The sequence below is a fragment of the Pistacia vera genome, unplaced genomic scaffold (assembly GCF_008641045.1).
Source record: "Pistacia vera cultivar Batoury unplaced genomic scaffold, PisVer_v2 Contig292, whole genome shotgun sequence".
Taxonomy (NCBI): Eukaryota; Viridiplantae; Streptophyta; class Magnoliopsida; order Sapindales; family Anacardiaceae; genus Pistacia; species Pistacia vera.
The window spans coordinates 1,095,082-1,111,404 of NW_022196104.1; the positions used below are offsets into that span (position 1 = coordinate 1,095,082).

Here is a 16,323-nt window from a genome sequence, read left to right on the forward strand (position 1 = left end):
AATACTCATCATTGCATAATTAAAAAAATAAGAAATTAATTAATTAATATGAATATTAAAGAAAATATGAATATTAAAACATATTTGTTTTTATAAATCAAAGTAGCGAGTACGGTATTGTGAGGGTACCGTTAACTATAGAACACATTAGTGCTGGTGGCCTAGGGTATACAAGAGTAAACGACATATTGCCACCCAAGGTTTGACGAAATCCTAAGTGAGTACCATAGGTTCCATTTATTCCAGATTCTCACCCTTAAAGTAACATAAAAACATTTGATGTAACGGTAAAGGGATAAATTGGTCATTTTACATGAGTGGCGCACGTTAGCAGACCACCGCCTGTAACAGTCCTCCGACGCAGGTTAGTAGACCACCGCTGGTAAACGTTTTTCGCTCTATTTCAGGTGATTTTTCCACCCAAAATCACCCTTGTCACCACCATTTGACTCCTCGAATCCTCCCTTACAAAACCCCTAACCTTTCCAGCCACGGCACCTCACCATTTGCCGTCCACCACTTCATTGAAAAATGGCCAAAGAACACGAACTCTCGGCCGACGAAACGGCTACTGGGGACATGGGGATTTTATAGATCTAGATATGGTGGTTTCATTGGTGGTGTCCAATTGGATTTTCACCGCCGGAATCGTCCGGAATCCGGTGAAGAACACCAAAACCCTAAGCCTAATGGCCCTGACGATTGGAGGGGCAAATGAGTCAAGAACCAGAGGGGTTTTGGACGACGGACTACGAGGAAGGTGATGGAGTGACCAAGGTGTTCGACGTCATCAGAAACAGCCCATATCAGGTTGTTTCCGATGAGGGTGTGTAGTGACCGAGGGTGTTTTTGATATCATTTGAAAATAAAATGGTAAGTTTTATAATTCTAATAAATTAGGGGTTAAAACATAATTTATTAATTTAGGGTTAGGGGCATTATGATAATTGCATGCTTTAAACCCTAAAAGTTCATAATAATATTACTTTAAGGGTGGGAATCTGGAATAAATGGAACCTGTGGTACTCACCTGATATTTCGTCAAACCTTGGGTGGGAATATGTCGTTTACTTGGTATACAATTATTAAGTCAAAGTCAAGAAAGGAAGAAGGCCACACAACTTGAGATAAGGTTCTGGGAAGGGTTATGGTATTTTCGGTGCTATTTCCTCTTTAGTTTTCTTTGAAAAGTCTGAGAAGAAAAAGGAAAATTTTGAGAAATTATTCAAGTTTTTTCACGCTCTCGGATTTCTTAAAGAAAAGTAATTGCTCAATTGGATGCTGCAAAACCCTCAAAAGTTGTATGTTTCTCATTTTCTTTGATTTCTTAAATCTACTTTTTTTGTTTTTTTAGATAGTTTAAAGTAGCTTATATATGTATATTTGGTTAGTTTGTTTGATTTTTTATATCCATTAGTTTTCCCTGTTTTTACTTTAATTATATTGTTTTGCCAAACCGACGTATCTATGTTTCAAACAAGTTGAACATTTTGTTGATTCTTGATACTTATAGTCTCTCTCAGCAGTATCAGTCTCTAGTTTCCAGTAGATCGATTGCAGATCTGAACTTTTAGGGCTAATTAAAAGGTAAGGGCCTCTTTTTATTTTGTAATATATATATATTTCTGTATGTTTCTCACTTTCTTTGATTTCTTAAATCTACTTTTTTTTTTTTTTTTTTAAATAGTTTATGGCTTATATATGCTTATTTGGTTAGTTTGTTTAATTTTTTATATCCATTATTTTTCTCTGTTTTTACTTTAATTATATAGTTTTGCCAAACCGATGTATTTATGTTTCAAACAAGTTGAACTTTTTGTTGATTCTTGATACTTATATTCTCTCTCAGCAGTATCAGTCTCTAGTTTCCAGTAGATCGAGTGCAGATCTGAACTTTTAGGCTAATTAAAAGGTAAAGGCCTCTTTTTATTTTGTAATATATATACTTGTCTTTTAATTTTTAGATAATTAAAATGAAATATCATGTTTTCTTATTTATAAGTAAGATGTAATAAAAAAAAAAAAAATTGTGCTGTTTTCTCTATTTTCAAGACTTATTTGTCAAAAGCAGGAAGTATTATTTTGTTAATATGTCATTTTAATTCTATTTTTTACTTAAAAAAATCATTTTTTAGGGATATTAATGAAATGTGTAATTATGTTATACTAAATTATATTAACATTTTATTATAACTATTATTTTTCATGGTTTTATTTTAATTATATAATTTTAAGACACTGATGCATCTATTGTTTCGAACAAGTTGAACATTTTGTTGAAGATTCTTGATATTTATAATCTCTCAAAGCGTTGTCAATCTTCAGTTTACATCCAGTAACTCGAGTGCAGATATGAACTTTTAAAGCTTCTTGAAAAGTAAGTGCCTCTTTTTATTTATGTAATTTTTTTTTATTTAAAACATGATATTACATTTTAATTTATGGATAATTAAATGTAATATCATGTTCTTCAGAGAAAACTTTTATATTGTTTTCTCTATTTTCAAGATTTATTTAACAAAATCAGAAAATATTTTTTATTTTATTTTAAGAAATTGTATATATGTCATTTTAATTTTATTTTTTACCTTTAAAAAAAAAATCATTTTTTAGAGATATTTATGAAATATTTAATTATTTTAATATTTTTTATATCTATTATTTTTCTCTCTTTCTATTTTTATTTTATAATTTTACGAAACTGACGCACCCATGTTTCAAACAAGTTGAACATTTTTTTTTTTTATTCTTGATTTCATAGTCTATCGAAGCAGTGTTGATATTCAATTTCCAGTAGCTCAAGTGCAGATTTGAACTTCTAGGGCTAACTAAAAAGTAAGTGCCTCGTTTTAGTTTTGTAAATTTTTTTAGTACTTTTCACTTGTCTTTTAATTTTTAGATAATTAAAATGTAATATCATGTTTTTTAATTTATAATTAAGAAGTAATAATAATAATAATAAAAAAAAAAAAAACTTTAACTCTTTTCTCTATTTTCTTTAACAAATTCATAAAGAATTTTTTTGTTTTTGTTTTTGTTTTTAGTAATTGTTTATATGTCATTTTAATTTTATTATTTACTTTTAAAACAAATCATTTTTTAGGGATATTAATGAAGTGTTCAATCATTTTATATTAGATTATAACAGAATACTATATATATAACATTTCTCATACAACTTGACGTGACAAAATATGATTGATTGATTTTCAATCAAAATAAACTTTTACCTAATCATTTTTTGTCATATCAGGTTATATGAAAAATGTTGTATGTATAGTATTACTTTAAATTAAAATAATATTTGAAAAAATAAAAAAAAGAAAGAGTAAAGCCATTTATATTTAAGAGAGTTTATGCAAGCTCCATAGCATGCCACATCAACACCACGTGGCATGGAGACACATTGTTTCATCAATACCATGTGGACTCACATACCATATGGCACTGACGTGCATGCTACATCAGTTTGTGGTACGAATAATTTTACTGATGGGGTAAATTATTAAACATAAGACTTCTAATATGTAAGCTATCAATTCTTCTTTTGTAAGTGTTATTCCACTTGCAGAGAGAGAATCAGCATAGCTTCTCATTTTAAGCACAAAATCATTAATACTTAAAAACTCCTTCATAATGTTTTGGAGTAGATTCCTTGTTTTTGGCCTTTTGATTCAATAATGAAATGGTTTTCCATATCTCAAATGCATTTGTACATTATGCAACATTTTGCAGGGGAATTACATTGAAATTAATTCAAAAATCAATTAGATTAAAATAACTTTAATTTATTTTTCAAGTAGGTTTTCTCTTATTCATAGATTGTCTACAAACTTAAACAGATCTGAAAAGTCTTTCATCAGTGGAGTTGGATGGCTGCTTCTTCATCTTCAGCCACTCCTCAATTGAAGAACTATGATGTCTTTCTTAGTTTTAGAGGTGAAGACACCCGCAATAATTTTACAAGCCATCTCCATGTGGCTTTGTGTCGCAAAGGGATTGCAGCTTTCATTGATAAGGATCTGATAAGAGGAGATAAGATTTCATCAGCTCTTTTGAATACAATTAAAGCATCGAAGATTTCTATAATCATTTTCTCACAAAACTATGGGTCTTCAAGATGGTGTCTCCAAGAACTTGAACAGATTCTTAATTGCATGGAATCGGAGGAGAAGCAGATTGTAATACCAATTTTCTATCATGTAGACCCATCTCATGTAAGAAACCAAACAGGGAGTTTTGAGAAGGGATTTGCTGAACTTCAAGACCGTTTTAAGGAAGAACCGGAGATGCTGAAAAGATGGAAGGACGCGTTGAATAAAGCAGCTGATCTATCTGGTTGGACTATAAATGCAGAAACGTAAGTGTTAATCTGATATAGTTAAAATATTATTTTTCGGTGAATTAAATATTTTCTCGCAACCGATTTGAATTAAGCCTAACCAAACATAATTATTTTTTAACAGAGAAATTATGTGAATTTATTTTATTGATCGCAGGAATTTATACATCCGATAAGATCCGTTTTTTAAAATGTTTGTATTGGTTTTTGTCATGTTCTTTCCTTTTAGTCCCCAAGAATTACAATTTTTTTTTTACCAACTAATCAAATTAATGGTTTTTTCTTAAAAGTGATGATTTTATTAACTGAAGAAATTTATTCCCATGTTCAAGAATTGAGGAAGAGCCCTATAATTTTTCTTTTTGGATAATTTTTTAGTGACATAAACAAGAGTTGTTTCTTTGTTTGTCTTATTTTGATTTACTTATCCTAAGTAATTAATGTTTGTTTTTTATTTCTTTCTATTTACTAGGTATGAAGCTGATCTTACTGAAGAAATTTCAGGCGACATTTTGAAAAGACTAAATAAATTGTCTCCAACTGATTATAAAGGTCTGGTTGGAGTAAAAATTTTAAAAGAGGAAATAAAGTCTTTGTTGAACAAGGGATCAAATGGTGTTTCCGTAATAGGAATTTTGGGCATAGGTGGTATTGGCAAGACAACTATTACTCGTGTTGTATTCGACGAAATCTGTCGTAATTTTGAAGGATCCTATTTTGCTGAAAATGTTAGGGAAGAGTGGGAGAAAAATAGTAGCTTAACTCACTTGAAACAAAAACTTGTTTCCACAATATTAGATAATAAAGATCCTAATCTTGATATAGGTCTCAACTTTACAATGGTTCAAAAAAAGAAGGTTCTTATTGTTTTTGATGATGTGACATCTTCACTGCAAATAGAAGCATTGATCGGAAATCTTAATCAATTGAGCCCAGGAAGTAGAATTATCATAACAACGAGGGATAAACAAGTGTTAAGAAGTTGTGGAGTAGCTGGTGCTGATATATACGAGGTTGGGGGATTACATGAGAAGGAAGCTCATCAACTTTTTAATAAATATGCCTTTAAACTAGACTCTCCTACTGAAGATTTTATTGAGCTATCAAACAAAGTAGTAGCATATTCCAAAGGCGTTCCATTGGCTCTTAAAGTGTTGGGTTCCTATTTGTTTTCCAAGGGAGAATTTTTTTGGGAAAGTGCAATAAGTAATCTAGAAAAAGGCCCTCTAACAGATATTCAGAATGTCTTAAAAATTAGCTATGATGGACTAGATGACGTGGAGAAGGTTTTATTTTTAGATATTGCATGTTTCTTCAAAGGGGAATATGAAGATTTAGTGAAAGAAACCCTAAATGGTTGCAGGATAGAAGTTCTTATTGATAAGTGTCTTGTGTCTAAGACAGAGTATAATAAAATAACAATGCATGATTTGCTTCAAGAAATGGGTAAGAAAATTGCTCAATATCACAAAGACATTCGATTATGGCATCACGAGGATATCTTGAAAGTATTTAAAAAATACAAGGTAAGGGTTAGCTATACATATTTATAAATAGATAGATAGCTTTGAGAGTGAGCTTACATTTTTACAGGAATTTTAAATTAGTGTCTAGTTTAAGGATATCTAATGATAGATTCATGGAATCCTTTTTTTATTATTATTATTATTATTATTTTCTTTCTAATGAAATTATGCATCACGAGGATATCTTGAAAGTATTTAAAATACAAGGTAAGGGTTAGCTATACTATTTATAATAGATAGATGCTTTGAGAGTGAGCTTACATTTCCAGGAATTTTAAATTAGTGTCTTTTAAGGATATTAATGAGATATCGGAATCCTTTTTTTATTATTATTTTATTATTATTTTCTTTCTAATGAAGTTTTCCTCCTACCATAGGTTTGCCAAAAAAAAAAAAAAAAATATTATCATATTATATTTTATTTCCTTAAAAGCTGAAGCTTCTATATTTACATTTTTTTCTTTTTGTAAATTGTTTATTGTTATACAATTAGTTATTTCCTTTCATGTAGTCTCACTCTCCTAGTTCAGATTTTATATAAAATAACACGTCTTTGATTCAAAGAAAGCATAAAAACATCAAAAAGAAATATATTATATATATGTTTTTATCTTTCGTATACATAGTACGTCTTACTTTTCAAAAACTAATATTATTATTGTTTTTGTTTTTGTTGTTATTATTATCTTATCGAATTATTGTTATTTTCTATTTATTTTATTCTATGATGCTGAAATATGTAATCTTTATTTGTTTTAGTTAGCTCAATGTTTCTGTTCATTAGAGTATTTTTAATTAGTTTGATTTAATGGAAGTATCTTGTATGCCAACTGATCATCTCTGTTGACTGTAGGGAACTGAAGCAATACGATGCATAAAGTTAGACATATCTAAAATCAGCAATCCACGCTTATATTGTAATGTTTTGTCAAGGATGGATAACTTAACATTCTTCAAAGTATACAACTCAGAATGCCAAGATAATTATGAAAATAGGTTGGATGATTCCATAGAACTTCATGCAATATTTTTGGGAGAAGACAACCCAGAACGCCGAGATAGTTATGAAAATAAGTTGGATGGTTTTGAAGAAGTTGAATCCTTTCCCAATGACATAACATTCTTCGGTTGGAATGATTACCCTTATGAATCATTGCCATTAAGTTTTCCTTCAGAGAGTCTTGTTACACTTGATATGCGTTATAGCAAAGTTAAGCATTGGAACGGTGTTCAGGTATGTATGTATTTTGGTATTTATATGGTGGTCTCTTTGTTGAAGATTATAAAAATACAAGGCACTAACTTGAGTTGGTCATTTTGTTTGTTCTCTTACAGAATCTTATAAATTTGAAATATGTTAATCTCAGTTTCTCCAGACACATGATAGAGATTCCAAATCTCTCAAAGTCCTCAAATCTTAAGAAATTGATTTTAAGAGGTTGTTCAAGTTTGTTGGAGATCATTCCCTCTTCTATTCAAAATCTCAATAAGCTTGTCGAGTTGGATCTAAGCTATTGCTCAAGGTTTATTAGCTTACCAGATGGCATTCAATCAAATTCTATAAATCTCAGTTTCTGTCATGATCTCAAGATAGCTCCAAAGATCTCATGTAAGGTGAAAATTTTAAAATTAATGTCAACTGCAATAAAAGAATTACCCTTCATCGAACATCCATCTGGACTAGTTGAGTTGGATCTTAAAGGATGTTCATTGCTTGAGAATCTTTCAAGCAGCATCTGTAAGTTGAAATTTCTCAAAGTGCTTAATCTTTACTCATGCTCCAAATTGGAAAGATTACCCGATGACTTTGGAGATTTGAAAGCTTTGGAGTATCTCTCATGTGAAATGACAGTCTTAAAAGAAGTACCATCATCCATTTTACACTTGCCAAACCTTGAATGTTTAGACCTAAGTCGATATGTTGATGAACCGGCACCTTTGAATTGGGTATTGAATTGTTCATCAGGTTCGAGCTCTTTGATATCACTTTATTTGGATAATTGTCAAATGACCAAATTACCTGGCAATCTTGGACAATTATCTTTTCTAAAAGAGTTATATCTAAGTGGAAATAATTTTGAGCGCCTACCAGAAAACATCAAACGGCTTTCTAACTTGTGCTTCCTAGACATAAGTCATTGTTCGAGACTTCAAGTTTTGCCAAAGCTTCCAATGGGTGTAAATGTGGTAGCATCTGACTGCTCATCCTTGGAATCAATATCAGATCCATCATTTCTATTATTACCTTATTGGAGATCACGGATAACAACTTTTGTCAATTGCTTCAAATTGGATTTACCTAAAATTATTTATGAGGTACCTCTTTTGATCCTTTATTCTTTTTTATGATGTTAATTGTTTTTTAAAAGGTAATAGAAAAGGAAAAACAAAATCTAAAACTAAAAGTCTAAAACCATGTTATGATGTGATGATTTTCATTTTGATTGGTACAGGGATATTATGGAGAATTTTGTGCTAATATTTGTTTCCCTGGGAATGAATTTCCTAAAATTCTCCATGAGGTATCTCTTTTGATCATTTCTTCTGTTTTATGATGTTAGTTGTTTTTTAAAGTAATAGAAAAGAAAAAAGAAAATCTAAAACTTAAACTATGTTATGAGTGATGATTTTCATTTGCATTGGTACAGGGATCTTGTCGAGAATTTTGTGCTACTATTTGTTTCCCTGGAAATGAAATTCCTAAGTGGTTTACCTTTCAAAATACTGGATCTTCTATATCTCTTGATCAGTCACCAGATTGGCATGATAAAAACTTTATAGGTTTTTTGACATATGTTGTTTTTGATCGTCAAGTAAAGGTTGACATTTTTGAAGATTATTGCGTTACCTACAGCTGCTTGGTCAAAAGCGAAGATGGTAAGGAGCAACTTTATCGTAATGACAGTGCACTTGATTATATTATGGACTATGATCTTAGTGCCGAGGAGCTCGATAGTTTTTGTCCGGGTGATATCTCGTCAGATCATGTATTATTCTGTTCTGTAATGAAAGAGACGTTTGAAGTGTGTGATTCAGAAGATGATCAAATTGATTCAGAAGATGATCAAATTTCGAATAGAAAAGTGCTCATCAAATTTGATGCTTTCCGGATGGAGATAAAAAAATGTGGGATCCATTTATTGTATGTTGAAAATTATGGGGAACCATCGAAAACATCCGGAACAAGTGTTGACAGTGCTAAAAAGAAAGGAAAAGAGAAAGATGAACAGCAATCAACGGTGATTGATACAACTGAACCAGACTCCAAGAAATTGAAAATATGCAACTACGAAAATAGTAAGTTTTCCTCCTACACCTCATTTTAATTATATGATTAGTTTTTATTTTCCTAATTCATTTTTCCGTTAATGGAATACGATTATGGGATTCTTAAAAATATATAATTTAAATAAATATTTTTAAGAATATATTTTCAATTTTAGTATAAAGAAATATATTTTGTTGTTAAATTCATTGGGCGCATGAATACATCAAATTAATGAAAATGTTATTTAAGAATAAAGTGGCCAAGGAAGCTTCTAGAAAACTTTGAGGGGTCGTTTGGATCGGGGGTAAATAAGATAACGAGCGTAATATTCGTTTGTTTTGCAAGATTCCTGTGTTTGGTTTGTAAGTAATAAAATATTACGGTAATCTTTTATTATAAATAATGGTTACTGATGGTAATGTGGAGAGTAATCTTATTACCTTGTTAGAGGGTGTTATTAAAATATTACCGAGATAATGTGATTTTTCTTCCCATTTTGCCCTTAATTAAAAATCATTTCGTATACAATTGTCCTCAAATGTCTACCAAATAATAATATCCAGTCCACCTAATTTGAGAAATTAGCTAAAACACCTCAGCTACAAAAAAGTTTAAAAGTTAACAAAATACCCTAGCCACCCAAGACCACCGTCGACTGCCGACGTCAGTCACCGTAATGGTACATGACTGACGGGATCTGGCCGGTCATGCACTGGTAAAGCCTTTTCTGACTTTGTCGATGCACAGTCGGCCATATACGGCCAATCGTGTGCCATTTTGTAGACTTCTAGTGGTGGTGACTGGCTGTCGATAGTGGCTTAGGGTGAGTGGAGGTGATTTTGCTACAAATTAAAGTTTTATATGATTGGGGTGTTTTAGCAAAATTTTAAATGTATGAGATTAAAAGAATGATTCAAAAAATAATAATAAAAAATGCTATTATATTAATATTTAAAAATGAGAGTAATTTAGTAATCTATATAACATATCTATCAATTTATCCTCCAAATCAAACATATTATTTATCAATTTATTTGAACCAATTAAACATGTTTTCTAAATATTTTCAGTAATCTTCAAACTGATCTTTCTTTCGGTTATTATAATATACTCTTATAATAAAATATTATACGCATGGAAATGACCCAAAAGAGTAAATAATTTAAATCATTAAAAAAATTAAAAAGTTACAAAATCTGGCCCTCCTTTTCAACAAACATCAAAAAAATTCCAACATATGAAATCAAAATTCTAAAACTCAAACCGAAAAAACACTTTTGTTCCCAAAATAATAAAAACAATAAAACACTCAATCACCAATCAATGCAACAACAAAATCTTTAGCATAACAAAATGTTCACCATTGATATGAACAAGAACAAAGCAAACTTGGAAGAATCTCATCCCACAAAAACATATTCAGAAAACAAAACAAAGAATGGGCTACAGAAACTCATCAGCAGCTAAACCTATTCAAAGACAACAAAAATCATGGACATTGGATGCAACAACGTGCAACGGAGTTGGCGGTTACGGGCTGGGGTGTGGAAGGGCGCAACCTTAGCGGCTTGCTTATGGTAGGAGAGTCCAACATGGTGGCTAGGTCGACATGGGGGGTTGCGATGTGTGGACAGAGTGAGGGTTTAGGGCAGGCGCAATGGAGATGGGGGTGGGAGGCGACGATGGCTGGGTTGAGTAGGGGAGAGAGACAGATGCCGCGGGGTAGGAGAGAGTTGAGATGTGCATTTTAACTTTTTTTTAATTCAAGGTTTAGGTTTTTTATTTTAGATTTTATTTCTTATTTTTTAAATTAGATTGAATTTATTCTTTTACCCCTCTAAAAATAACTATAAATCGTTGGACAAACAACAGTCAACAGGGGATTAATTTTGGGGATACCTCAAGGGGTTTAGAGTAATTTTCTCTTCCTCTTAATTTTTTTTTTGGGGGTGAAAAATCTTCCTCTTAAATTTAACAATGGTAATGGCTTGTTTGGGCTTTACAATATTTTTTTATAACTAGTGCTCAATTTCAGTAAATTGTGAAAAAAAAATTCTCAAAATGACAATAGCTCTAAAATAAAAATGGGAGAATCACTCAAAGAGAAAATAACTTACCTTAATCATAAAACTTCTTGAATCATAAATTAATAAATCAAGCAGAGACATTGTTTTGTTTAAGTTTAGTTTATGCAAAATCATATGTTTCGGTTCAATGCACTATTTTTAGCTTTAGTAGAATTGATATAAAATACAATTTGGATCCAAAATCATATATATGGTGTAGAACTTATGCTTAGGTTCAAATGCTCTTATGTGTAAGATTAGTTTGGGATATTTCTATTATTCATTAATTTAGTTCGGTATCTATACGGATTGAAAGGCTTGAGTTGTGTTGGGATATTTCTAATTTTTTCTTTATGCTTTATTTTGTAGTCCACTTAAACTTTCTATTGGACCAGCAGTGAATAGTGCTACAATTAAGCCGAGCTATGCTGACTCTAATGTGGTACAGTCAAATAGAAGTACCTGCTGTGATGATGAACCACAATCTTGTGGTATTTTACTGGATTTGAATCAATCCCCTGAAGATTGTGTTGAATCAATGGTGAATGTTGCGACAATAAACAGAAGTGGTTGTTGCGATGAGGAACAAAAATCTTGTGGTGTTTCCACCACATATGATAGGCAATTTAGTAGCTTTACTTCTCTGGGTTTGAATGAACTCCCTCAAGATATTGTTGAGCCAACGGTGAATGTTGCCACAATTAACCGAATTGACTATCGTGATGAAGAACAACAATATTGTGGCATTTCAAGTAGCTGCGATGGTACATCTAGTAGACTTACTACTTTGGATTTGAATGAATTTCCTCAAGATTTTATTGCATCCATGGAGAATGTAGCCGCAACCCACAAGTGATGAACCTCAACCTATCTCATGCTTTTGTTTTATACATATACTAGTAAGTCTTGACTCTAAATTACTTCTTAGTTCTATATACCTAATTTTGCTCTATATTATTTATGTGGAAGTGATTGACCGTAATCAAGATTTACCTATCATAAGTTAATTAACTAATTATGTTCTTTATTGTTCAATCGGTAAACAAGTTGAAAGAATATTTATTCCGATGAGAAGAATTGGTTATATGTATCGTGTACGAGGATGCTACATTGTTTTCTGGTAATAGTGAAACTATAATTTTAAGTTGTCATTTATTAATTATCTATTTTCAATTTAGAGAACTACTTTGAATATGAAAATATGTATATTGTTATTTTTGGATATTATTTGCAGACATCATCTTAATTCATTCATGTTATTGGATCAATATGTATCAAATGTTATTTTAATCAAAGTATGTATTGGAATTATTTTTTCACTCCTAAAGCAATGTGAAAAATAGACTTAAATTCTTAATCTAACATCTTCTTAATAGATCTTTCCTCCTAAAGTTAAGAAAAGAAACTTTGGCACTCATATGATTTCACTCTAGTATTAGAGTAAAAGAGTTTTTATTTTTATAAGATTAAAATAACTCACAAATAAATATTATTTCCTTTTAAAAACATTGTACTTTTTTTTTTTGGTAAGGTACAATTAGTTAATTTATTTGTTAGTTTAAAGAAATTTTAGTATTTTATTTTTAAGCACACCAAAGATTGAGGAGCTACATTCAGGAGGACCAGAATGTGAAGCGTAGAAGGGAGCGCAGTCCTCATTCCTTTCTAAACTAACATGCCAACCGAGCAGCTGCTGCCTGTTGTTGGTCAAATGGTGATACTGTTGCAGGTAGGACAGGATTGCCTGATAATTGATTGACTTTGCTGTGTATCTTTATGTTTGTGACTTCTATAAGATTTCCAATGAATTTATGTCATGAAACAAGTATGCTACTATCTAGTTCTGTTCCTATGGTCTTTTCTGCAAGAGGGCAATCATATTCTCTTATAATCATTCTTTTTCCTTTTAAAAGTTGGAGAAAATTCTCAGGTTACAAATATTCACTGAATTTTTAGTGGCTGAGGCTGTTACGAATGTGCAACAGGATATGTAGCGAAGGGAGCCTTTGAGGAGTATTCGAAAGTTGCCTGGATGATCCAAAGATTATGTTGTGAGCAAGTAGGAAGATTGGTTTTCTTTAACAGACCTTTTTATGGAGTAGCTGCTATTTAGTAATATTTATATTAAGTTGTGTGTTGTTTCGAACGACTTTTTAGTAAGTCAACAATTTGTATATTAGGTTTATTTAAACTTATGGGAATTAATGAAAAAGGAGGCCAATTCTTTTGATTAAAAAAACCTTTTTTTGTATATCTTCTTCTTGGAGGCTCTACTCCCTCGTATAGAGTAGATTTTTCCTATCATTGGTGCTGTCGTTGAGAGGGGCTCTATTCGTTCCATGCCGGAGTCCCACTAACCACTCCATGCTTCCATCATTTTATGGTTTCAGATTATTACTTGAGAATTATATTAGAAGAGGGTGTTTTGTGTACATAGGTAAATATCGGGTTTTTACGGCTTGCCCTAGTGTCAGAATGATGAATTCAATGTTTATTGAAACCCATTTATTATATTCTTCTATTCATTTTTCTCTGTTTAAAGTTTCTAGTTTTATTTGAATCTTCCCCCATTTTCGGACCCAATAGGGGTATTTTGCTGATATCATTTTTCGATTAAATACACACATACTTTTATTGTTGGTTGATGAAGTTGCTTGTTTTACAATTTAGGAAGCTTTTGTTTGTGAATTTGGAATTTATTGCAATCATGTTTATAGATTCTAGCATTAGTTTTAGTAGTTGACTTGAGATTTACTGTAAAATTGAGCTATTATTGTCCTATGTGGGAGCAATGGTCTGAGGATTTTGTAAGCAATGTTAATGATTTTGTGTTTAAAGATGAAGGTGATGATCTATGAATTGGCTGTGGCCTCTTAGTTGAGAACACTTGCTGGTATCAATTGTCCATTACTTTGAAGAAATTGAACTAAGAGATTTGAGTATGAGGATAAAAGGAAGAGAAAAGTAGTGTGGAAAAACAAAGTGGAATTGTGTTTGGGAGAAAAAGAAACAGAGTATTTAACAAGTGAAAGGATGATTGTCAAGGCATCTTGATGATAAAAATATCAATAAAACTGATGGATTAGTAAATAAGATAACAAGGGTAATATTTGTTTGTTTACAAGATTTGTTGTTTTGGTTGTAGATAAAATATTACGGTAATCTTTTATTACAAATAGCGTTACTATGGTAATGTGGGGATAATCTTATTACCTTGTTAGGGAGTGTTTTTAAACATTACCGGGATAACGTGATTTTTTCTCTTCTATTACCCTAATTAAACCATTTCAATACAATTGTTCTCGAATATCTACCAAATAATAATTATCCAACTCCCCTAATTTGAGAATTAGTTAAACACTCCAACCATAAAAAATTTAGAAGTTAACAAAATACCCCATCCACCCAAGACCATCGCCGGCGTCATCACCGTAATGGTGCACAATCGGCAGGATCTGGCCAATCGTGCACCAGTAAGGTCTTTTTCGACTTTGTCGACGCACACCGACCATATACGATCAGTCATGCACTATTTCGTAGACTTCCGACAATGGTGGCTGGCTGTCGGTAGTGGCTTAGGGTGGATAGGGGTGATTTTACATAATTAAGTTTTAGATAACTTAGGTGTTTAACAAATTTCAAATGTATGAGATTAAAAAATATTCAAAAAATAATATAAAAAAATATATTATACTAATATTTAAAAATAAAGATAATTAATAATTATATAATACCATCTATTTTCCTTAAATCAAACATATTATTCACTATTTTATTCAAATCAATCAAACACATTTTTTAAATATTTCATAAATTTAAAGTAATCATTCTTTCTATTAATATAATATAACCCTATCAAATCCAAATACCAAAAAGTAAATATTTTAAATCATTAAAAAATTAAAAAGTTCAAATCTGGCCCTCCTTTTCAACAAACATAAAAAAATTCCAAGTAACATATGAAATCAAAATTCTAAACACAAACCAAAAAAACACTCAATCACCAATCAATGCAACAACAAAATCTCTAGCACAACAAAATGTTCACCATTGATATGAACAAGAACAAAGCAAACTTGGAAGAATCTCATCCACAAAAAACATTTCAAAACACAAACAAAGAATGGGCTACAGAAACACATGAGCAGCTAACCCATTCAAGACACAAAATCATGGACATGGGGGCAACAACGGAGTGGGGTTACGGGCTGGGCTGTAGAAGGGCGCAACCTTAGCAGCTTGCTTATGGTAGGCGAGTCCAACCGGTGGCTAGGTCACGTGGGGGGTTGTGATGTGTGGCAGAGTGAGGGTTTAGGGCAGGCGCAATGGAGATGGGGGTGGGAGCGACGGTGGCTGGGTTGAGTAGGGGAGAGAGACAGTGCCGCGGGGTAAGAAGAGTTGAGATGGGCATTTTAACTTTTTTTTAATTAAAGGTTTAGGTTTTTTATTTTAGATTTTATTTCTTATTTTTAAATTAATTGAATTTATTCTTTTACCCCTCTTCTTTTAAGTACTATAATCGTTGGACAAACGACAGTCAACAGGGGATTAATTTTGGATACCTCAAGGGGTTTAGAGTATTTTCTCCTCCTCTTAATTTTATTTTTTGGGGTGAAAATCTTCCTCTTAAATTTAAACAATGGTAATGGCTTGTTTGGGCTTTACAATATTTTTATACCAGTGCTCAATTTCAGTAAATTTGAAAAAAAATTCTCAAAATGACAATAGCTCTAAAATAAAAATGAGAGCTCACTCAAAGAGAAATAACTTACCTTAATCATAAAACTTCTTGAATCATAAATTAATAATCAAGCAGAGACATTGTTTTGTTTAAGTTTAGTTTATGCAAAATCATATGTTTCGGTTCAATGCACTATTTTTAGCTTTAGTAGAATTGATAAAAATACAATTTGGATCCAAAATCATATATGGTGTAGAACTTATGCTTCGGTTCAAATGCTCTTATGTGTAAGATTAGTTTGGGATATTTCTATTATTCATTAATTTAGTTCGGTATCTATACGATTGAAGCTTGATTTGTGTTGGGATATTTCTAATTTTTTCTTTATGCTTTATTTTGTAGTCCACTTAAACTTTCTATTGGACCAGCAGTGTAGTGCT

The 16,323-nt window shown here is 31.4% G+C and overlaps 1 protein-coding gene across 22 annotated transcripts in view; it reads left to right on the plus strand.

The window, feature by feature from the left end:
* The first annotated feature begins 1,140 nt into the window (after nt 1-1,140).
* The window catches only part of LOC116134855 (disease resistance-like protein DSC1), a 50,872-nt gene continuing 35,689 nt past the window's right edge, over nt 1,141-16,323 (plus strand). For 8 of the 22 annotated variants that reach the window (XM_031420530.1, XM_031420529.1, XM_031420528.1 and 5 more), the window contains exons 1-9: nt 2,179-2,377; nt 2,762-2,835; nt 3,804-4,360; nt 4,815-5,868; nt 6,722-7,102; nt 7,204-8,184; nt 8,322-8,390; nt 8,517-9,165; nt 11,572-12,101. In XM_031420530.1, coding sequence (XP_031276390.1) covers nt 3,873-4,360; nt 4,815-5,868; nt 6,722-7,102; nt 7,204-8,184; nt 8,322-8,390; nt 8,517-9,165; nt 11,572-11,603 — 3,654 coding nt within the window. In that variant the 5' untranslated portion in view covers nt 2,179-2,377; nt 2,762-2,835; nt 3,804-3,872 and the 3' untranslated portion in view covers nt 11,604-12,101. Of the gene's footprint in view, nt 1,302-1,513; nt 1,588-1,849; nt 1,913-2,178; nt 2,378-2,761; nt 2,836-3,803; nt 4,361-4,814; nt 5,869-6,721; nt 7,103-7,203; nt 8,185-8,321; nt 8,391-8,516; nt 9,166-11,571; nt 12,102-12,775; nt 12,932-13,158; nt 13,335-16,323 lie in introns of those variants that run through there. The other 14 variants (XM_031420510.1, XM_031420515.1, XM_031420511.1 and 11 more) reach the window with 14 other exon arrangements.